Source organism: Solea senegalensis, linkage group LG17 (genome assembly GCF_019176455.1).
Source record: "Solea senegalensis isolate Sse05_10M linkage group LG17, IFAPA_SoseM_1, whole genome shotgun sequence".
In the NCBI taxonomy this organism is placed as follows: Eukaryota; Metazoa; Chordata; class Actinopteri; order Pleuronectiformes; family Soleidae; genus Solea; species Solea senegalensis.
In genome coordinates this window covers 7008951-7033646 of record NC_058037.1, presented here as the reverse complement: position 1 = coordinate 7033646, position 24696 = coordinate 7008951, and the positions used below count along the sequence as shown (strand labels likewise).

Sequence of the window (24696 nt, the reverse complement as noted above, 5' to 3'; positions counted from 1 at the left end):
ATAAAGCCACTGTAATTCTGGCTTATTGTCTTTTATTTTGTCTCATCCATTCATTAAAAGAAAAAAAAGGTCAAACACACACATTTTACGTGTCATTCGATTTCAGGTAAACATCTTGCCAAATAGAGAGCATGCTACATGTGATATTAAGTGTCTATAGGACAATCTTAGGAAGAAAATGCAGCACAATTAATTCAAGGTAGTAACTCTAAAGTGTTTCATGGATAATGCCAATAGAATTTATTTACATGGCAAGAGAAGGTAAAGAAACCTCTTAGCTGTTTTCTAATTCATTGTGCTTTCAGACACATTAAAGAGAACACGGGGCAATATCCGTGGTGATGGAAGTTTTCCTGCTAAGGGTGGGAATTTAGTACACACCCATACCAAACTACACAGTCTGTTTCATATGGAAAGAAGCTGTGAGTTTAGTTTCATGCAGCCTGACTCTCAGTAACAGAAGGGCTCAGTATGATAAAGTGCTGACGACATGCTGCGAAAGCCTGGGCAAACAATGGAGTAACTTTTCAAACAAAGAGTGCATCAAAGACATGGTTCTGGTTTTAAAATGTCAGTGGCAGAGTGAGTCAGGAAGTCAGGAAAGAATGATCTGGATTTATGCTGATGTAGCGGCTGTGTATTATTCTTTTTTAATCACCTGAACAAACAGGCCAGTGACTAAGACGCTACGGTGTGATATATTACAGCATCCACAATGGTGTATACAAATCCATGTACTGCCATAGTTCTGTTATATCACGACTAAGGCATCCATCCTCGTCATCTGGTGTATGTTGATCCAAAAAAAGCATTTACGTCAGTGACAGCTCATCAGACGTGGCAGAGCGCGGCCGAGATGTGCGATAACATGCTGAACTAATTTCCTGTCAATTAGTGATTTCAGTCGGACCCCTCCTTCTTTCCGTTTGACTGTTTTTCAAAGTTGCCATCGTCATGAAATGAAAACAATAAAAGCTCTCCTTCTCCACTACTATATAGCCAGTATATCAGTGATACTGTAACTTCTTGTTCAAGTCCGTTTTGCTTTGTAATCCGTGTCTTGATGTCGAAGGTAAAACGAGACGTCGTTTAAGTGCGCTTGGTGACAGGTTGACAGACTTTGGGTCAGATTTTGTCTTGATTAGATGTCATTTAATACCCTTCAACCTGTTATTAAGTGCATGTCTATAGCTGCTGATTTAACAACTGCTCTGACTGACTGAGTCACTGTTCATCAGTCTCATGAGGACGCACAAAATCTATTTTCTCTTTCGCTGGACCTACATTTGCTTTGTCAGATATTGATTGGTTATGTCATTTAGGCATCTCCTCTCATCATTTAAGACTGCCAAGGTGTTTGTTTTCACAGCGTCTTCACATTGAAATGCACGATGACACTTGCGGCTTCATTTACTCAGGACTGTTTTGTCTTTGTATCCTTTCCCCTGTGTGTCAGCCTTTTGTTAAAACATCTGAAATGAATTGCCAATACGCAGGGTAAGAATGAATTATTGCGTCAGTCCAACTTAAACCTGACCTTTAAAATATAAAAATATATATAAAACACACACACAGGCTCATAACCTGTGTGTGAGTGTGTGTGTGTGTGTGTGTTACGTTCCTGAATAAACAGTAACATGATGCCAGAGTGTTTCTTACTTTGTGGAACCAAGATACCAAAGTCCAACTAACATACCTGGGAGTCATATTAATACTGTGTGTATACATACAGTCTTACAGACACTCTACCACCCCCTCAGCTTGGACCCAGAAATAATAACAGAAGCCAGAACACAACAGTGATAAACATATGTCGAGATTCAGGTGGGACTGAGAGGGAGACCGATTTAAATAACTGAATATTTAGTTCATAGACGATTGGAAGACTTGGAATGACGCTAAACCAGAAATCTCCTAATACTAACAAGCTGAACGGGGGCGTGTTGCCCTCTAGTGCGGTGGAGGCAGACACACTTCAATCAATAGATTCATCACTTGTGTTTTGTATACTGGAACAAGGACTGTAGTCCCACGAAACAGTGGAGCAGGTAGCCTGACTTAAGTAATTGCACTGAAATGTTCGGCTTTAGGAGAATATACAAGACTTCGGATCAATGGCCAGCTGTGTACACACGGTAACACTGGCTTTTGTAGTTGAATAAAATAGATGGTGAAATTTAACAGCCTCAGCAAATGTATCCTCGTCCTGTGTAAAACTAAATTATGAGCACACAGTGAGCGGCAAATAAAGAGAGCAGGGTCAAGGAACCATTGCGTTGGTTTGATGGAGCCAATCGGTTGCAACTTGCACAAATTGAATGCTTGTTTTTCCGTAAAGTCCAAGACTGCTTAATCAATGTTTGTGTAACCCGCATGACATTTAGTCAAGCAGAACAATGAAAGTGTGTCCTAATGAACTTTTAGAAATTACCTTGTGGTGGTGCTCTCAGGGGCTGGATGGGACAACATTTAAACATCCACTGTGTAGGAATTAGTGTGGACGTGGTCCTTCTACATTCACTTTGCAGAAACATGGCAGTGCAAGATGAAAAGCAAAAACCTTGCCTGAAGTACATGTAAGAGGCTTATTCTAAAGATTATTCTTATTTTAAAGTGATTAAAACTTGTACAAACACTTATTGGTATTATATTAATTTCAATAATTAGCCACCTTTGACTATATTCAAACATTGAATGTAGATAAGAAGGGTCGTGAATATTATGTTTTAATAATATTTCACCGCGAGGGAAACCACAGAGACCGAGACATGTGACACTTTAATGAGAACATGAGATTTATTGCCACAGTAGCTTTCAGTGAGTGTGCTCTGACTCATTTATTCCCATGGGACACCTGACACCTCTTTGATGTAAGCCTCCAACTTTTTAAGTCCTTAACTATACGGGCACTTTCACAATACAGAGAAGGGGTTTATCCGTCAGGGTGTGCATCAGCAGTGATTTGTTGATTATTTGATTTTCATCCCAGGGAGTATGGCTGCTTAAATAAATGTCTCTAAAGCACTTGAGTACGCAGGCAACCTGATGGTAGAGCTGTGGTATAATCTTTAAGATGAGAGGGAACTCGTATTTCTGAGCCACTAAACACTCATTTAAATGTGTTTTATTTGCCTGCATATAGGACATTCTTTGGAAATGTAAAAAAAAAGGTGAACAGGATAATCTTTTTGATTCTGGATCATCTGATGAATGCTGTTTTCCTAGAAGGATTCCACTAATTAATGCATCTTTTTATCCACCTGCCAGAGGTTCCTGAAGTTTTATACTCGGGGTCTTCTTCAGATCCTCTGCTGTGTCACAGATGAAAGCCTAGTGGCACACCATTCTTAATCCTCAAGCTTAGCAGCAGCATTTGATTTAACAGTAAGGAAGTCAATTTTAAATCTGTGCAGGTCAATAAAAGAAGAAGCACCCCACACACACACACACACTCCTATTAAAAATACCTGTCTTGAGTGTTAACTTTAAAAATAGTATTTTGAGCATTTCAATACAGATAACAGATGCTGCCTCTCCACCTTCTGTAAATCCACTGTGTCGTGACTATAGTAAAAGGTCTACTTTGCAGTTTATAACAGTTATGGTATTAATGAGTTACAATAAGAGCAGGTGTTCCCCTGTCTTCTGTGCGTCTCATGAGACCAGCTTGGAAAAATACATTCACTACAATGGCTAAAATGCAGCAATGGCGCTGACCCTGCTGCTCTCATTAAACTGATGTAAACACTTTATAATTCACTGTTTCACAGCACTGCCCTCGACTGTCTCCAAATATTCTGAGCATCAACACGTCTGACACTCTTAAGTCTGTGTTTGTTAGGTCTCATCTGAGCATAAATTAATTACACCCAAAACATAACATGGCTTTAAAATAATTCTAACACAAATTAAACAGAGACCATAAAGGCATGCGCTGCAGCACGGCTGCAATGTTAATCCCCAAAAAATAAAATGTACATTCATAACACAAAAACAAACCAAAAAAGGCTTTACCACCATCTTCAGGCAACTAAATGGCCCAAACATATTGTTCCACCTATTATTTTTCCCCTATGCTGTGTCCCCAGGACACAATAACAAGACCATTTCTTTACAGCCACTGAGGCTCGCCTTACCTCTATGGCTCAAGTGTTTAATATCAACGACAAAACAAACCCGCTAATCATATTAATAAACAGTGCACCACCAATGAAGTGAACAATGTTATTGTTAATGCAGGCTAATGAATTGTTCATTTACATAGTATAATGCTTTTAATGGTTGTAATATAATTATTTTGTTTCCAAATTTCAGGTTTTTTTTTTATATTCATCATATAACACCAATTTCAGAATTAAAACTGCCAAACATCACAAACAAGGCCAAAGTCATTTTAGGCCTTTTTAAAATACAGTTTGTGGCTTCAAATTAAAGTAAATATTATGTGTCTATATAAATGTAATACAGCTCAATCAACTAACCTTTCCTCTTATTTTATAATATAGTGTGAAATTATTCATAAGTAGCCAGATACTCGCTTGTAGAGCTTTGTTTTCTTAATTTCAATATTAGCAGAAGCCTCTTGGTGGTAAATTTAAAGCTAGATTAAGTAGCTTGCAGTTAATGAGGTTGACATAATAGGCTGTGGATGAAGAAATAAATGCCATGAGGAAAGATACAATAATAAGTTTGAAACGCTTAACTATGTAGTTCTTCTTTTTACATATTTTACTCTCATCTATCTCATCACCTGAACACACAGACATGTCTCCTCACCTCGCACCACAATGGTTGTGGACTTCTTGGCCGGGTTCCCCACATTGTTGCTGGCCACACAGCTGTAAACACCTGCCTCGTCTGAGGTGATGGCTGGCAGCGTGAGTGTCCCCCCCTTCACCACGCTCCTCTGTGGCAGGCTGTCATTGCTGCTCACCCAGGTGAGTATGGGGGGAGGCTCCCCACCGGTGGTGATGCACACCAGAGATACCGTCTGGCCGGGATTCACCACGATTGGATCCTCCACCAGCAGCTTGATGGATGGGGAGGCTGTGGAGGATGGACAACTTTCACAGTCACAGCATAACTCGGCAGAGAGCGCACATCACTTCATCTAACTACAGTTGTTAAGGAACCTGAATGCATTTTTTGGATAAGGGCTTGAGTGTGCTACGCCCTCTACAGAGAGGCTGTCTCGCTCTTACCCGTCTTATTGGTGAGTCTGAAGACAACATTGCGGTCAGGGATCCCACACACGTTTCTGACGGAGGCGATGCAGCTGTAGTTGGCGTAGTCCTGCGGGCGCAGGTTCTTCAGCTTCAAAATCTTCGTTTCCCCCTGCAGCTCAGACCAAACCAACACTGGTATGCAAATGTGTGCAAAAGCATCAACATGATTCAATTCAAGTCATGCAAAAAAAAAATAATAATCTGGGTACTGGCAAGAAAATGACAGAACGGTCGAAGAGATGAATATGTAAACATGAAGCAAATTTCAAGATTATTTATGTAAAATCACTATATAAATTAAAATGAATGCGCCACCTTGCTCAACACTGACATGTGTATTACTATTCACTCAACTGCTATACAGCATTTTATCACAAAAAACAACTAACCCACAGAACAAGTGTTTGATTCCTGCGGTCAACCATAACCTCCGTCCACAAGGCTGTGATAAGGAGGTGATTTTCTGATCGGACACAAGCTGGCCACATGCTAAGGCAGTCCACACAACACGGCAATCTCTTGCATCTTTCAGATCCCTCCACATCCAAGGAGGCTCATGTATACAAATAATTGTATTAGATTAGCTTTGCAGCCCACACTTCAGTTCCTCTCTTCCCTCTGCCACCTCCTCTGCTTCAGAGCAGATATGAGGTCTGTGGTATCCAAGCTTTACTTACAGCATGGGGCAGACCGGAAGAAAAATCTATCTGGGAAAATTGCAAGGTGCAGAGGAGGGAATGGAAATGACAAACACATTAAACCGAACTGGAAAGAGGGAATTGACGCACAAATTGATGGAAATATTGAATGCTAAATCACAGCTTTAGGAGCAAGATGTATGGCTGTCAGTAAAGGGCAAAAATGATTACGGTGAGACGTACGTCATTTAATTGACAGCTTTGTGAATATTGTTTTTTATCATCTGTAGGGTAAAAAAAAAAGGTAGATAACTTAAGAACAAGTAGTAGAGATTTATGTTAGGACGTAAAGGTTTTGGTTAAAATGGGGGCTTGGAAAATAAACGTCATAAATGTGATGTGCATCTCAGCCTTTCTGATGAGTGTTAAGTGGGCTTCAAACAGTTACACCCTCGTGCTCGGAAAAAAGCAGGCTAAAATAGAACACCAAACAACAAGAAAATCCCCATCAAATCATGGCGACTGCTGTAAAGAGGTGAGGATCTCGTGAGAGCTGAGAAATGGCTCCATTATACCTTTGATAATTGTGCTATTCTGAGGCACTTTGTGGGGAGAATTAAGGAGCAGGAGGTGGAAGAGAAAGACGGCAAAGAGGACAGGGTTGCTGCTACAATAGAGGCACAGCTCTAAGCTTAATTATGATCCAGATTTTAAAATGCCACCTCTGCATTTCTACAGCATCAGTGGGAGATATAAAAGAAAAGAAACATTTCCAGTGAAGCTGAAAAAGGTCATGAAGATGATCTCAATACATAAATCTTGGACTGGCCAAACTCAAATGCTCCTGACATGACGCTCAGTTATGAATGTGTTAATTATCTATGGATGTTTCTGGCTAGTTTAACTGTATCTGTGAATAATTATGTTATTAGCCACTTATAATAGCAAATTACAAGGGATTCAGTCGGGATTTATTTTAGTGTAGGACTCACACATAGCTAAGCTCTGGGTTAAAGTTTCAGACCCGACTAAAGCTCTAATCAAGGACAGGATGAACGTGTGAGGAAAAGAGCAACATGGAGATGGGAGGAGCATCTGATGCGGCCCAGTTGTTGGGCTTCTTTAGTCCCTTTCACTCACTTTATTAGTTCCCAGCCATTTTTCTCAATTTGGCCAAACATCAATTCCACTTGCTCTCTCTCATTCTCTCTCTCTCCTTCTCTCTGTTTCCTAAACCTCATTTCCCTCCTTGTATGTCTCTTTCTCTGTCTTTTAGATTCCCACTCTCTCTGATGCCCAATTCCACAATCACATTCAATTCAATCAATTCAAAAACCACAATTGCCTTAATGGTGACAGAACAATCTCCATCAGCTTATTTTTTGGCTGCCAGGGTCTTTTTTTTTAAACAAAGCCTCCGTGTTTTTAGAAAATGCTCAATTGAATTTACTCTCAGGGAAGAGGAACCCAATCTTTCTGCAAATTGTTAAAATGAGCCAGTGAAAAGGCCATTGCTATTCATAGATGAGGACAACTTTTATATTCTATTATAATTCTCCCATACATAGCAAGGGGTGATGTTAGAGTTCGAGGTACAACTCACAGTGTTACACACTCAGTTTCGGAAGAAAATGAAGCAGCGGCATCATCATTTTTTTAAACAATATTTCACGTGATAAATTGTCACCTTTGCAAAAGGATGTGTTGATTAACTAACCAGCTACTGGGACTGACTTATTGCTGTTGTGAATTATTCACTGTCAAAACTGAATGACAAAGGTCATAATTTACATATTCATAGTGTCAGTTTAAAGCCCTATGGTACATATTAAACATGATCCACGTTTAAAATGCACCACATTTTTCATGACTGCTAATAACAGTGAGACGAATGCTATGCAACATGTTTACTTTGTGTTCATTTTTGATTGTAAGAGTGGTTTTTACAAGATATACAAGATATGAATGAGAGAATATAATGTTTAAATCAGCCATTGCCAGAGTCCACAATCCAGATCGCATGCTATCCCATGGTGCCTGTGCCTTACCTGTGTGAAAAAGGGCTCGTAGATCTCCACGCCTTTGTCCGAGCCCTGTGTCAGGACCTCTCTGCCACGGTGCCAGCTGTAGCGCACGGGCGGGTTGGAGTTGGCGACACAGCGTAGGAACACAGTCCTCTCATAGTAGAACTGCTCCTTTGCTTCGCCTATACTCTGATGCACTGTCACCACCGGGTCATCAAGGTCTGTGGGAGGAGCGGAGGAAAATATCAAATAAACCTTTCTGTCAGTCGATCATTTCTAGTACATTATTCAAGACGTTTTAGGCCTAAATATGCCGTTTGCTGAGCTGTAGAAGTGACGATAACATCAGTGTTGGGTCATCTTTCAATTGCAAAGTCTGTTGTTCAACAGTCCACTAGTTTACATACCCACGTGTCCTTGGGTGAGCGGGAATGATGGATGTGTGATAGAAAAAGATTGTGTGAATGGCAAAATTGTCGTGTCGAGCTCTGTGAGTGGTCATCAAGACTAGAATAGCGCTATTTACCATATAATCTTCCTCGATCCGTGTATCTTGACAAATCTGACACAGGGTCACAGTGATTGATTGCATTATGACAGCTTGTCGTCATCAGCTCACACAGGGGTCAGTGAGTTAAAGGAGATGAGAGGCCGACTACTCGAACTCCTTAAGTCAATAGGATACAAGCCAAGGGCACATTGACTTCCCAGTCAATGAACAACCTACAGAATCAAGTCGTGCTCCACTGTGAGCCTCAGACATGAGTGACTTAGACACATACTGTGCAAAAAATGATGTTTGATGTCCATCACTTCAAAGAATACCATATGGTTGGTGTGCACCCTGATTCTGATGCTCTGTGATATGAAGCATTTGCCACTCTGCTCCTTTCCCAGCAGATCTGATGGAGGTTTTACCCCAACACTAGACAGTTGGTTATTTGAGAAAGCACTGGTGGTTGATTAAATGGATTCAAAGTTAATCATTTTACCCAGTTATCACATTAAGCCTTGGCAAATGGTGTTCATCACAGCTGTGGCGTCTTTTAGCATGCTTATACTCGTCTTTTAGATTATGTCCATTTGCACGCTCAAAGGCTGCAAGGAGCTAGCTGTTTCCCTTTCATCTCCAACCGAGATTAAATAACACGAGCAATAAAAGGCAATTTAAGGTTGATGATGAGAGAAATGAACGCCTTATCTCTCAAGCTCAAATCCCCACTGATAGAGGCTGACCTTTAGCATACAATGGACAGTGTTTGAACATATTAAACAGTGAGTTACAGTAGACCTTATCCACATGGAAACAGAACTTTTCATACATCATCGTTTTCTTTTTTGTGAACCTTACACAGAGCATCATTTTAAGAAATGACTTCATCCACACAAAACGGCTCTAAATGCTGTAGTACATATGCCAGGCCTGTATGTGGCGCTGCCACACTGCTACTGAAACACACCAATAAAGCATGCATGCAGTGTACAAACCTTTTTTTTAAAAAACCTTTCTCTGAATAAGTATACCTTACAACATGGTTTCTCCATCCTGGTCCTGCATGTTTTAGACGTGCCCTGGCTTAAACACACCTGATTCAAATAAATGGGTCGTTACCAGGCTTCTGCAGTGCTTGCTGATGGGCTGACCATTTCAATCAATCAGGTGTGCTGGAACAAGGAAACATCTACAACATGCAGGGCAGTGGGTGCCCAGGACCAGGATTGATGAACCCTGCATTACAATGTATTCACTCACAGAAACAGAGGCAGAATGAAGTCGCCAGGAAAGAAAATAAAAGTTATGATAAAGCATGTAGACCAAACAAACACCAAACACAAGAGGAGGACAAAGACAGAGACAGTAAATTCAAGCGCAAGAGACAGGTGGGGCGAAGTAGTGGGGTTTTGAGATTTTACAAAAATAGCATTTCCATGCTCCTAAACCACTGGTTTCATGTGGATAAAAGCCAATACAATACAGAACTTGAGCAGATTTTCCTGACCTTGTTTTCGTGTGCATGGCCCTGTAGTTTATCAATGAGTGAGCAACATGCTGGGTGATTGAATGATTGAGAGAGCGTGCCTGTGAGTATGTGAGTGAAAACAGCTTACAGTAAATGAATATCCAAATCCATAATGATTACAAGCCTCCAGAGAAACACTACACATGTCTGTGCTATTATTAATGGACAAATTCATCACTTTTAATTCCGGTAGCTGCCCACCTCTGGATTTGCTAAGGATCAGGTCCTAATCAAGGTGCCTATGGGCCACAGAAGCACCGAGTCCAGTCTTGACGCACCGGCGAGAGAATGCTGATTCCTAGGTTTCATTAAAGACATGTTCTGCCCTACAGCTCCTTAATCAAAATCTAGCAGCGGTCAATACTTCATCCAGGATCCATTACAGTGTCTCAGGTAAGAGCAATTACGTTTGGGGTGGGGGTGGTGGGGAAAGACAGCGGAGAGGGTGACAACGCTTTGGAAAAGACGGAGCGATTGCGGGGCCAGAGGAGCAGTTTCCTCTACATAAATACACTAATTCATTATGGAAAGGAGAACTGTACGAATCCTACATGTTATCTCTGACATGTACCAGCTTCCATCTCGTGTTTCCTGCATCAGTTTACGGAGTGTGGCAGAAATGGAGTGATTTATTGACAGCCCTATCTACAGTGGAATACCCTTCTTAGAGAGCTGGACCTGATAGGAGTTTTTTTTTTTTGTCATGTGAAGACAATGTGTGTGTATCTGTATGTTTGTGTATGTGGTAAGGAGTGGTTGGAACTATAAATAGGGCCAAAATGATATGCAGACAGGACATGGATGCAAGGAGCGCAAAGTGATAAATATGGAAATATGGAAATGTACGCACTAGATTAAAATTTGATGAATTTCAAACAAAATTCATCCTCCGCCATCAGTCTTTCTCCTGTAAGGATTTTTTTGGTGCGTGAGTGTGTGTGAGTGTGTGTCACCCTTGTGCAATTAGCTTCCGAAGTCATGCTTCACTGATTGTGAAGCTTAAATCCCTGAGCCCAGAGGAAAACTGTGGTGTACAGGCTGCCTGCGCCAGAGTTGTTAGGGTTTGTAATTGCAGGTTTATGGGTTCACAGGCCGATAAATCTGCCCATGTACAGCTAAACGCTCCAGTGAGCTAACCTTAGTATCACTCCTGTTCACTCACGGCGAGCATATTAAGACAACATGACACACGAATGTGGAAACACTAGACACATTTCACTTGTGCGTCAGAGGAAAAACCGATAATATTCAGCTTTATTCTTAAAGATGCTGATGTTTCTGTTTGAATGGCTGAATGCTGATTTGTACTTTAGAGGACTATCAAAACATTTGTTGGACAAATAGGCACAAGAGCGAGTGATTTGCATGAAAGAGAAGACGGAGACTAAGGAAGGTGCTTCATTTTGACATCAAACCTTAGCTTCCTCCTTTCATGTCCTCCAGTACTGCATAAAAACTCTCATTACCTGACTCGACTTGCACAAACCCAGCCACCCACACTCATGAGCATGTACAAGACAGTAGCATCTTATACATACACACATTTTCTGGGGGCTGTCTCTTGGGTGTTACTTTGGATTTCCTTTTTTTTCCCTTGACTTTGATGTCTTCCACACTTTCCATCACCTGGGTAGAGACGACCTATTGGGCTCCCACACTGTCAGCCATGAGTGACAGAGTCCTACGATTCATTTCACTTAATCACTATCTCAGCTTGAATACCAGTGGGAGCAGCTGATCTGAATGACATTTGTGCAACGCCTTTCATCAGCAATCAGCTCCGCGATGGCAAAAAAATGTGTAATTTGCTTTTATTTTGTGTCAAGAGACGGCACGAGGGAAAGACAGAGGGGGGTCAGAGGCAGAGAGACAGACAATAGGACAAAGGAAGAGGGTTGAGAGCATAAAAACTTTTTAATTGCTGCTATCCAGATGCAGGGTTAATGAGGTGATGACACTGTAAAGCAGCTGTCTCCTATGCTCATTCCAAATATGGGTGACTCGCTCTCTTTGTGGAGACTTTATTTTTTGCAGAAATATGGTCATGAGGCAATAGCGATTAAGGACGTTATGACTTGGCAGTCTGCCCTGTGAAGGACCTCACCTTCAAGTCCCTTTTTTAGAAGCCGGAGTCTAAAAGCAAATCATAAAAAGCGGAGACATCTCCACATAAATAGCAAGCAATAAGAGGTGAACTTGGGTATGCTGTATTCTGACTCATTTGGGCATTAATGTGCTTTTGAAAATATCTCCAGCCAGATTAAATGCCCATCAAATGTGACTGAGTGATTCTTTTTTTTTAAAAATACCACTGGTACATCAGATTGAAATAAATGATTCAGAATATTAGATTCCAGCTAAAGTACAACATCTGATAGTGTGAAAGACATCAAACGCTGGAATTGAAAACATTTTACATATAGAGTTATTTCAGTCTGTGTAATGATACACTTAAACGCATCTCACATATTTGGGTCAAAATGTTAGTAAGCTATACTGACAATGTACTGTGTTACATCTCTCTGATGCGATGTGTGAATACAGCATGTAATTTACTGTCATATCATTAACTTTCCCTCCATCTCTCAAGCCGTTAGCAACAGTGACCTCTATCTCGTGGCTGCGCTCCTCCATAACTAGCTCCTGCTAGCTGTATCTATTCGCTGTCAGCTCTTGCTTCTACTTAGGCTTGATAATGGTGGTGGATGGATGTGGGTGAGGGCGCAATGCATCTATGTCTGCAGTAAGTTCATGGTGACAATGGTGTCTGTGTAACAGAGATATCTCAGTGAATTGAATATCACTTCTCTCCAAGATGTGCGGTATAAGTGTGAGCAGGTTCGTGTGATGCACTGCCATTTTCAACATTGTCGTGGGGACAAGAGAAAGACATTCAGTCACTGTCTGGCTGTGACTATATATGGCTATATATATGTCCACATATATATGCACATATATATGCATACATATTTATACATATATATATATATATATATATATATATATACTGTATATATATACTCTTAAACAGTGACTGGACACATCAAATTCTACAAGATCATCTCACTACATAATTAAAAGGGTAATGTGTACACGGTTGGTGACCCAGCATTGATGGATAGATTATGCCTCTAATGATATCACGACTGATTAGCAGTGGTGATTATTCTAAGATAGCAAGGGAAGCTCGGCTTCCTCTAAAATGTTGTCATATATGTACCGCGTTGTATTTAGATTTCAATACTAAACGTGCACTAGAACATGTCAGTAGTTTGCTGTTTATCACGGTTGACGGATCGTCTTACATGATCATGTTCCTGTAGCAGCCTCCGCATTAAAACCACTTTAAACTCAGCTTCAACTGTTCTCTATGGGATGACACAGAATAGGTTTTTTCACTGCGGTGAGCTTAATGGTGATTAGACAAATGCGGCAAAAACGTCACTTCCAGGCAAGCTCAGCTTCTCTCGAAGTCAATGGTGCAGTGGGGGGCGCGGACGCTGTGCTCCTGCATGATGATTGAAGGAATTGTCTGAAAGCTGGAACCAGTTTTTGAATGACAGCGTTGCAGAAACATATACGACAACGGAGTGTGTTCTGCCTCAGTCCTGTGTGGATTTTGCGAGGGAAGTCTGTAGACAAATAGCTGGTTGTTGTGTGTTATTTGCTCGGTGATATAGCCCATTTTCTTAGTATATATACACTATAAATAAAAACACTATTATAGCATTTCAGTTTTAAATAATGATCACTTTCCTTGTTCTAGTTAGTTTGCAGAATTTATGTATAAATAACTAGGCCTCAAATGAGATTCCCCTGTTTCAAAGACCAGCAACTGCCAGTGCTGATTAGGTATCTCCAAACTGCTGATTACAGTGAGAGCAAGTTAGATCAGCCCTCTGAAGTCACCCCATGTGCCCCGTAAATGTGGTATGTTCACTAACAAGATTACCAAAAGTAACAAGATTAGGGTATTAATTGAAAGCATTTAAAACACCATATAGATATTCTTTTACTTCTAGCCACCGCTTGTTAACAGGGACACTAGCGTCACACCTCTTAACACGACTATCTGACTTAACAGCTAACCCATGCAGTAGGAGAGAAGGAGAACCAGCTGTGTTACATAATCCGTGCATGTGTGTGTCTGCAAGTGCATGTCTGTGGTCGGCTGTGAGGAAATTGTGGCTGGTCCTCACAAAAGGATTATTTGAGGGTTAAGACTTGGTTTTAGGGTTAGAATTAGGTTTAGGTTAGAGTTAGGGATGTAGTTGTCGGTTAGGTAAGGAGCTAGGGAGTGCATTATGTCTTATGTCTAGTGTGCTCACAAAGAATGCTGGACAGACGTGTTGGTGTGTTTGCTTGTGTGTGTGTGCATGTGTCTTGGGTTCAAATCATGACACAGGTCTCCTTGCAGGCATTTGTATTTGAAGTTTGAAATTGCAATGTAATCAGTGGGGCAGTAGCCAGGGGTCAAAACAACAGTACACGGTAAAGGGGCAGGCCTTTCGAGATCAAGGGTTTATAAAGACTACACTTCTGTCGCTACCAGGAACACACTAAAATGGGGGGGGGAGTTAAGGTTTGTAAAGGGCAATTCCTGCCATAGATGCTACTTGGCATGCCTCTGTGGTACTGTGAAACACATGCTGAATTATTCATGAGGCATTTCTACATTCCTGTTTTAACGTGAACTTAAATTTCTGCTTAGGGGAGAGGGAACAAAGCTGCTTCCCTCTCTTTCTCTCCTAAATCCCCTTGACTTGACTTCCCCAGCTTCTTTACACACACACACACACTCTTTCTCCCTCACATGCCATAGCAGGATATGTAGTGACCATTAAGGTAATGGTAACTAACTCCCTCTCTGAGGCCAAAGTCATTGGGCCTGGTTAAGTGTAATTACTGCCAATTAAACTAGCATTGCAAAATGGAGTCAATGGAGTGTAAGTGAATGATATAGCGCGCTACATTGTTGGCTGCAGCATAGCCTAAATAGACAATGAGGACAATGTCCTTGTCACTGTTGTAGGAGGATGTTCTAATGAACATTAACGTGGATTTGTCCCCTTGAGCTACTGCTGCTAATGTATAAAAACAGTTTAGATAATTATGCGGTGTGGGTGTAAAAAAGAAAAGCATTTTATGCGCGCGATAAACTACATCTGAATGCATCTCTTCCCTTCAAGTCCATGTGATGCAAATGTGTGGTGTTAAACCTCACAGAGTGGATGAGATTCCCCTACAGCCAGATGAAAATCACCCTGCACTCTGACTGCGCCGTTAAACTGTTTCTTTAAGAGTCGGTACAGCTGCGTACAGGAAGCTGCAGCCCACTCAGGACTGCTGCACCTCCATCTTCCACAGTGACAGTGCTCTTCCAATAATGTGGACTTCTATGGTGGAACACCACATTTCTGTGGGTGTGAGTAGAAGACCAATGAGTGTGTTTGCGTGTGTATGTGTGAGCACAGATGGACAATGTGTGTGATAAATGGAGGGGTAGACATCAGCAGCCTCATAGTGGAGCCTGTAGCCTCTCACTTCCTCCTGGTGATTGAGATGAGGAAATAATGAGGCCTAGTGCCTCTGTTTGTGTGTGTGTAAGGGGGTAATGAGTCTCCTCTTCATCCTGTCCCTTAGACACTGGCGTGTGCCACAGTCCATCTCTTCTCTAATTCATCTCTCTAGAAAACAAGCAGGCCACAGACCAACAACACCACCACACAGAAACCAACCATCGAGTTTAGTGCTGAGGCACCAGTGACATAATGGAGTTTCCAGCCTAATGGTCATATAGAATCCGAGGATGGAAAATTGTTTCTGAATGATGGACTGAAGGCATTTTCTTTGAAAAAACAAACAAACAATTGACTTTACTTTTCTACAAATGTGTCATAGCTTAATGTTTCTAATTTTAAAAGCAATGATAGTAACATTAGCCGACCTTAGGGGCTTGAGAGGAATATGATGATAGAAGAACAGTTTGTTGGGTAATCTACGTAGAAAAAAACTTCATCTGTGTATTTTTGTGTACAAGGCCATTTTGGGTAAACTCCCCTCTTACATGTGCACTCTTCTGACACAGACCTTTTACTAGAGATGTTCCGATACCATTTTTCCCCTCCCGATACTGATTCCAATACTTGTGCTGTGGGTATCGGCCGATACAGAGTACTGATACCGATACCAGTGTGTTATAAATGACTGTAAAACATGAACGAATACATCAAATGGACATCATTTATTTTTACCAGTGATATGTTATTTAGTTATAACGTTTGTTTTGACTCTGATTCAAACAACGCAGCACTGGCAGAGCTTCATGTTTCCATGACGACTGACCGGGAAAGGACACGCGATACATAGTTTTTACTCCAGATTGTTAAAATGAGTCTCTGAAGTAACGCTAAACTTTAAAAACAGAGGCATACATACGCAGGACACAGGTACGCTGGTTAGTTGTCACGCTGCTCTTTTCGTTTAACAACGCTAACGGAGCTAACTGGTAAATACTGCCAGACCGCCGACATGATGAGCAAACGTTAGCTCCTTCTCTACAGGTGTTGGGTGATAAGTTCTTCTTCACACCTCTAAAACAGCACAGTGCAACTGTGTCAGAGCTAACGGAGCTCTAATAAATTACGTGGTATCGGATCGGTGCATGAACTCCAATTCTCGCCGATACTGATGCCCATATTTTCGGCAGTATCGGAGGCATTTCCGATACCGGTATCGGAATCGGAAAACAAATCTACCTTTAACGACCTCCAGCTTTACTCCACCAGGCTGTTCTCTCACCAGGTTCCAAGGGTTTAGAAGGGATAGAAGTTGGGATAGAAAAGTGCAGCTGTTTCAACACCAGCTTTGTTGTTTTCCTGTAATCATTGGCATTTAGATTGGAATGATGTGACTGAGAGTTGGTCTATTTTAGCAAACCAGTCAGTGACTTTTAACTCATACAACATGTGTGTGTAATGTTTGCAGAAACCTACATACTAACCATATGTGTTCCAATAAACTGATTGAGAAATAATTATTCTGTATGGTCATTATATCACTGCTAAAACAACAAATCTAATGCTGGCCTAATATGCACAGTACTTCAGATCTAAAAAGTAAAAAGAGATTTCTATCTGAATTGAACGCCTAGTTAAATACAGGTCAGATTAATAAATAAAAACTGCACTGAATAAAAAAGTAACAGCAACTAAGCAACAGTTAAACTTTTTTACAGCACTGACTTAATGTCTGCTGCACAAGAAAAATATTGTTTAGGCAATATTGCAAACACTGATTATTGCCTTAGGACATTTAAAGACTTCTATCGTCGTGAGACTTGAACATTTTATCAGGCTTAGTAAATTCATGAGCAAAGATCTACACTGTTGGACTAAATGTGGTTTCAATAAGTAGCTTTCACAAGAATTCATTCTGAAATATACAAAAAGGTACCCAGGCAAATCCTGTGGTGAGTGAGCTAAAATACAGAGAGCTAAAACCACGTTCAGGATGACATGTGTGAAGAACCTGATGATCTATAAAATACCACCCAAATAGTACTTCATGGAACTAGTAAGAGAATCTTTCCCCCGGAAGTATGTTTGTTTCCACTGCAGAAACTAAACTAAATGGAAGTACTGATCTATTAACAAAAAACTTTCAGATAGTTCAGGAGCCACTGGTGCAGAGCTTGCAGTCCTACATTTATGATCGATCAGAGCAATTGTGGCATTTCATTTTCAGAAACCTGAAATAAATGGTAAAATTGTCTGTATTTATATCATGATTTTCTAGTCTTTATCACCACTCAAAGCCACACTATCGTTTTGCCCAAGGACACATCAGCACCACTAAGCTACCGTCGCAAAATGAACTCGCTGCACTGAACATACCTGGCTGTGCTTCCATGTTTTGTTTGAGCTGACTTATTCCCACGACAGTGTTTAGATTCTCTTCACATTAAAAGTCCAATAGTTCACCTAATTGTTTTTAACAATCTTTGTTACCAGAGCTTGTCTCTTTACAGCAGCATGACATGAATCTCCAGTGTGGCATCCTTACGTTTAATTTGTCCCAACACAGTTTCATAGTGGTCCGGTCCTATACATAACAGTTTTAATTATACTTACGACATAGCTGTTTACAGTAGTGATGCCACTCTATCTCTATCTCTCTCTCACACACACACAGTCACACTTTGGCTCATCAAAACATCCATATAGTTTTTTTTACATCTAAAAAACAGACAGAATTCGACATAAACTCTCACTTTCACTGTGATGGGCCTCAGCAGACAGAGCAACCACACTACTCACTACTACAGAATTAATAATGTTATACATAAATAATGTTGTAGAATATTTTGAGCTAAATATATTAATTCATTCTGTGGTAGTCTGTGTTACAGTACTGCCATCTGATGGACTGGAGGGGAACTGCTTGTTGTTGCCAGGGGTTACCCATATCATCGCTCTAACTTGGCAAGTTACTAGTTACAAGTTACAAGTCAAGATAAGACAACTTTGTTTCTAGAGCACATTTAAAAACAACCAAGGGTGACCAAAGTGCTTCACAGATTTAAAGGTACAGCAACATAAAAGGTAAAAAATGTGTAAAATGGTTAATAGTGACATAGAATAGTAATATAGTAGTATTATCAAAGATGTTTAGGGTAAAAATGGCTGTGAGTGACATCTTCTTCATCACACAAGAAAAAGGTTCCCTGCCCCTAAATGAAAAATTACAATACTGGCAAAAAGAAGATAAACAGCTCCGCAGTATGTGGCCTTTCCTAACCCAGAGAGAAAGTCTTGAAAAACAAAAAGGAAACAATAATTAAATTCCACAAGCCACAATCACATTAGCATACGCAGCACAATCACACACTGTAGCATGTTTAAAGCTCCTGATGAGGAGAAAAACAGAGGAAGGAGATGAGGTTGACTTTGCTACTCTGATTAAGGGCCCCTCCTTACAACAAGCCCTTGAAAGAATTATGTGCAGTCGTGAACTGGCTTTACCTCCATTAACCACACCAGCAAACATTTACATAATGTACACATAATGTGCTGATTCATTCTATCCTGATTCAAACAAGGCTCAGATAACTCACACTGGCTGTATCACACCATTCATCACACCAGGTCATTTACATCCAAAAGCACTTAAGAGCCACTGCACATATATCTTTGTCTACATACATTATGGGATCTTTTTTGAAAGATCGTATAATGCATCACCTGGTATCATATATAAGATCACATCATGCAGTTAAGATGGCATTTCTGGCATATAAATATTTTCCAGTATGGAGACTGATAATGGAGACGGAGATCATGATACTGCATGTGCTATGTGATTGAAATGGATGGAATAAGATATGTGATATATATCTCACTCCCTCGTGGTGTCTTTTTTATTATTATTTTTTCTCAGTTATGTGTCTTTAAGCATTGTAAAGAAAGAAAAATGAGTTTGAAAGGTGGTGCATTTGTATTGTCTGTGCAGGAATAAAAGCAGGGCGGTTTTATTTCTCCAATATAAGCTCAAACATTCAGCATCACCCAAATAACTTGCTCACTACATTAAGTAGAGCTTAAGCCATACTTCAAAGGCCACAGATATCATTAGCTAATTGCATTAGGTTGTGGGAATGCAAGATATGTAAAAGAAGGCCTATTTTATCCACTGTGCAACAGTAAACAAAAGTGTGCAGACTATGAGACGTTATCCTAACATCAGCAATCCCGGGAGTGCTTACAGAAAACTTTATGTTGGCCAGAAACACTGGTCAGTCCTTATCCAAACAACATTTAATTTCAAAACATGAAAAAGACAACTAGAATATAAAAAAATACAGAGAGGCAGGTAAGATAATAGTCTAAATTTTTCTCAATTTTTACTCACACACTACATTAAAACACCAGTAGTAGGCTACACAACCACAACAAACAGAAATCAAGATTTAAAATAGTGGGAAATCAAGAATTAGATGTATCGACTCACATAGACTCACTGTAGACACAGGGTAAGCAACGGATTCACTGAAGGATCGCCTGTTCTTATATCCAAGTGGACAATATAGAAAAGCCTTACAGTAAATGACCAGCAGACGGTCCATCCATTTAACTTGACATCTTTATCCAATCCGAGTCATAACTCAACCTATTGAACCTGCCTCTGGCATCTGCTTCATCTAACGAAACCCACTTATCGATAGACTCCCCTGGGATTACATCCCACACACTGCCCTCTCCATATAACCAAATTTATCACCGAGTTACCTTAAAAGAGCCCCTCCAGAGTATAAAGATGTAAGCAGTGTGCAAACACAAGTAATGAAAGCAGTTAAAAGGGAAGTGCAAGTGCCTCAATCAAAACTCACACATTTACTCGGGCACATCACAGCAGGGCGGCACAGATTTTTACACCTGATGAGATAGGAAGCGCCAGTTATACTGACCAACTGGATACTGCGAGACCTGCGCGGCTGCTAAACAAACACCATCAGCTGCTGTTTGGTCTCTGAGCTCCTTCATGAACTCCATTGATGGAAGGCAAACATTAAGCGCACACACCTCCCAAAGTCGCCCTCGCGCTGTAATGCTGCTGCCCAGCATTGCTCAGCTGAGAAGGTGAATGCCAAGACAAGTTAAGCCTTTGACACGTGTGTGTGTGTGTGTGTGTGAGTCTGGAGAGCGTGTCCGTGCTTGAACGCAATACGCAGCATCTATTTTTGCCTCAGCTCACACGCTTGAGCACACAAAGACGTGGACACACATTCACATGTCTCAAATCTAGATGAACACCGCCGCTGCCAAAAATGGATTCCGACTCCGACTCCAGTCCTTGCGCTGACAAACAAATGCTAACACACAGTGTCCTCATTAAAACTGTCTCGTGTGCACCAGCAGTGTGGATTGAGGCCCCCCCCCCACAGATAACACAGAAAAAGCTGGCTATTGTCTTACTGTAATCTTCCTTTTAAAAGAAGGATACATTAGAGACACCATGTAAGAAAGCTACAGAAAGGTTTTCTAGGGTTGTTTCTCACAATGTGGACACTGTCATCTGTCCAACTCAAACATATGGAGAAAAAAGACTTTCGTGTCAAACCAGGAGAACATGCATTTTCTTTCTCTGCACTGTATCTCTATATAAATGTGTTGAAACTGTTTTAAAGTGAGTTTCAAAGTGGTCCATTATCGCAGTGTGTACAGCCACTGCTGACATGGACTGAGTGGATTTAAGGCATAGCAATTTGTTTCCCATTTTCCCCTCAGGTGAAGTCATTCTGTTTCACTCTATATCAGTTAATTTGCCAACCTGTATATCTGGGCACTGGTAATTGACTTGAAGTGAGTGGTATTGTTTATCAGTAAAATGTGTGGAGAGCAACTATTATTGCACTGTTACTTTCTGTGTTGATTAGCGTGGCTGTTATTTGCCAAATAGAATCATTTGAAGGAACTGAGAGATTAGTTCAGAAAACCTCAAAAATGTGTTCATCACACGTTTCCAGGGAAGTGTTTTTTTTACATTTTTAGTTGTGTCCTGGCAGACTAAAGCATATAAAAGACAGAAGAGCTTATAACGTTTGATTTGGGCAGGATGTGAAAAGTTTGGTTGAATAACAGTGCAACAATTAGCAGATTTCGCTATTATCTCATCCAATTATACCTTTAAATTATTCGGCTATTTTTTGGCAGGACAGGATTTTCAGTTTCTGTTAATGGAATAATATCAAAACAACCTTACCTAACATTACCTATGTACTAAAAATTCAGACAAATTGTGCCGATAATCGTGCTGCAATGATCAAGTCCTCTAAATCGACAACACTGATTATAAAAATGTGTTAGAACTTGTGATGTTCAGGCAGACACTAAACAGGGAGGACACAGGTGTGCAGAGATGGAGAGCTTGGCAGGATTAATTATCAACTAATCAAAAAAAATTAACAGATTTGTCAACTACCAAGATAATCTTTAGCTGCAGCCCGAGCCAGCAGCGATCAAGGAACTCTCTGTGCCTGCAATAACCTGCCTCTGCAGAGCACTTAAGGCCTCTGCCATCAGTCACTTAGTGAAACATTAGATGCTGCAAAATGAATGCAGCTGAAATTAAATAAAAACACTGAAGAAAAAAAAAAAAAAAGAAGGTTGTGTGCATTTTAAGACTGAAATCGATCAGTGTGGGACTAGAGCGGGCTCTTTAATAACTTTGCCGAGGATATTCCCCACGGACCAAACTGTGGACAAACACAACTGAGGTGTCAGCAGGTATAAAATGTGCTTAGATGGACTTCTGAGCTTTGTAAATACGTTGCCTCTGAGCTGGCTCCACTGCTAATATGAGCTCCTCTGGACTGCTGCGGTCAGTTATTACCATTAATTATCCTCCCTCTTCGTCTGCTGCTCATAGACAACTCTGAAAACAGCAAACTTTCACTGTCTGTCTGTCTGTCTGTCTGACGGTTTATGTCTACCTTCTTTTCAACTTATTTTTATTCCATTACATTCAAACTCAGTCAAGCAGACAGAGAATGCCTCTGTAGTTTCCTTTCAGAAAACCCACTTTGATGTAATACAGTTGCTTATATAACTAGACATTTAAAAAATATATATAAATTGAAAACTAGGCAGTTAAAGGAATACTTCACAGATTTGCATTCAGCTTTGTATTACTGGAATAGGGGTAGCATTTTTGACAAATTGTGCTTACATCCTCAGTTTCCCCTGAGTCGAGAAATGTCTTTATACTTTTCTTTGTTACGTTCCACCAGTGACACTTGGTCCTGTTAGTGGACACTGTTTACATTCTGGGAATGAGGTCCCGTCCCCCTACGAGTGGGTCTAAAAAGTGTGGAATTAGCGTTGCAGTTCCAAGCCCAGGACCAAGGCTCGGACCAAGTGTCACTGGTGGGCACGTGACAAAAATAAGAATGAAGATATTTCTTAACTCAGGGGAAACTGAGGTTTGGAAGCACAATTTTTCAAAAATGCAAATCGGTGAAGTATTCCTTTAATTTTTTGGAAGCAGAAGCAAATAAAATGCTGCCCACTGCTCCTGCGCTCGGTTTGTGCGTTGACTGTTGTGGAAACAAGGATAGGTCAAATGCAATATTACTAATTTGAGTGTGTGTGTGTGTGTGTGCAAATAAAACTAATACTAATTCCTTCCTTTTTTATCAAGACCAGAGAGCGAGAGAGACAGCAGCTAACGCTATTCAAGGTGTTGTTGTTGTGAGGTCCAGCTCCAAAACACCAGTTTTTACTAATTAAAAAAAAAAAATGTAGCTGCAGACCACTAAAAATAGCAGGTACTGCAGCAGCCCATCAATTAAATTCACCCACAGGGGACAGCTGTAATGCTGCTCAGGAGGAATGATGTGCTTTTGCTGGATGTGCAACATAACACAGTGCCAGCTAATGAGGTACACACAGACAGTGTAGCAAGGCCAGATGCAAGGACGTCATCAGGATAACAATTTGATATGAAACTGTGCAAAATAAAAGCCGCTTTACATACATTTTGATTTACTCCAAGCAATTGAAGTTCCTTTTCTTCTTTCTTGCGGCTTTCAATATTCCTCCTTTGATCATGTTGACAGATTGGGCTGGTATCTCGATGTAATGACTAGAATACTGTTATTATCATGTTATTTGAAGATTTTATATCGTATTTACCAGTGTGTACAGTATACTTTCGTTTCATATATACTGTATTTGCAAAGCAGTGTAATAAGCATTGTAATGTATAGCATCTGAGGCACAGCTTTATGTTAGTTCCTTCTTTTATTCTCTTGCCTTCATGACAATAATGTTGATGAAGTCTCTGTGACGCTACGCAGAAATGCGATTACAGCGGATTGTGCAATTCATACCGATGTGGTTTTACTGACACTTAATTTGAATCTCATCTTGAAAGGCGTTTGACCTCAAAATGCCAGAGATGATGCTCGCTGAGAAGCCACACTCTGCGGTTATCCTCAGCTTCCGTCTCCAGCGGGCTATCTGGCTACATTTCATTCACATTACACTCCTTCAGCTCTTTAGTACAGCCAAGGCAAAATGGTGCACAGACGGAGCGAGGCTGTGAGTGTCAGCTGCTGAGAAGCATTCAGCCCCTGTGCGGCTGCTGCTTCACTAAGGCCATCCAAAAGCTTTTGAAACAAGTTTCAATTCCACAACCTCTGCACACGTCAGGACAAATAAACAGGTACAAGGATGTGGCTCACACACCGAGGGGCACATATAAGCGAGGAGGGGCGGAGGAGAGGCTTTTTTACTTTACAGCGTGGCATAAAAAAAGTTTTACGGCGACATTGAGGGAGTCAGGACTAAAGCTGTAGTGAAAATTAAGACGGCGGCTTAGGGTTTAAAGTCAGCCAACACTGAAACAAACAGGATTTTAAATGGATCTCGCGAGAATTTCTGAAATTGAAACCGACTATAAAAGACTACGGATAAATAAATAATCTGCTCCGTGTGCAGCTGATGATGATACATCTACAAATAAACTCTGAACTTGACTGCGTGCACAAATAAGAGGTGTGGGCCAGCACTTGGTAGAAGGTCAGAGTTGTGATGAAAGGAAAGCGACTCTTAGATTCCACACGAGGAGAAATAGGACAAATGGATCCAAATCAATAAACGCAATGACACTAAATCACCATTTTCTCGGATGGATGCTAATGAATGTTCTGTGGCTGTCATGCAGATACTTTAAAAACAGAGATGTCGCACTTTGAGCAGATGGCTGTCAGGATCATAAAAGCTTTTGA

General features: G+C 40.7%; 1 protein-coding gene across 2 annotated transcripts in view; it reads right to left on the bottom strand.

Moving 5' to 3' along the window:
- The window catches only part of LOC122783622 (MAM domain-containing glycosylphosphatidylinositol anchor protein 2-like), a 152948-nt gene that overhangs the window by 70255 nt on the left and 57997 nt on the right, over positions 1 to 24696 (bottom strand). Inside the window, exons 4-6 of one of the 2 annotated variants that reach the window (XM_044048367.1) lie at positions 7912 to 8108; positions 5202 to 5337; positions 4777 to 5046 (exon numbers count right to left, since the gene is read on the bottom strand). In XM_044048367.1, the coding sequence (XP_043904302.1) occupies positions 4777 to 5046; positions 5202 to 5337; positions 7912 to 8108 (603 nt within the window). The remainder of the gene's footprint in view (positions 1 to 4776; positions 5047 to 5201; positions 5338 to 7911; positions 8109 to 24696) is intronic. The other variant, XM_044048368.1, reaches the window with a different exon arrangement.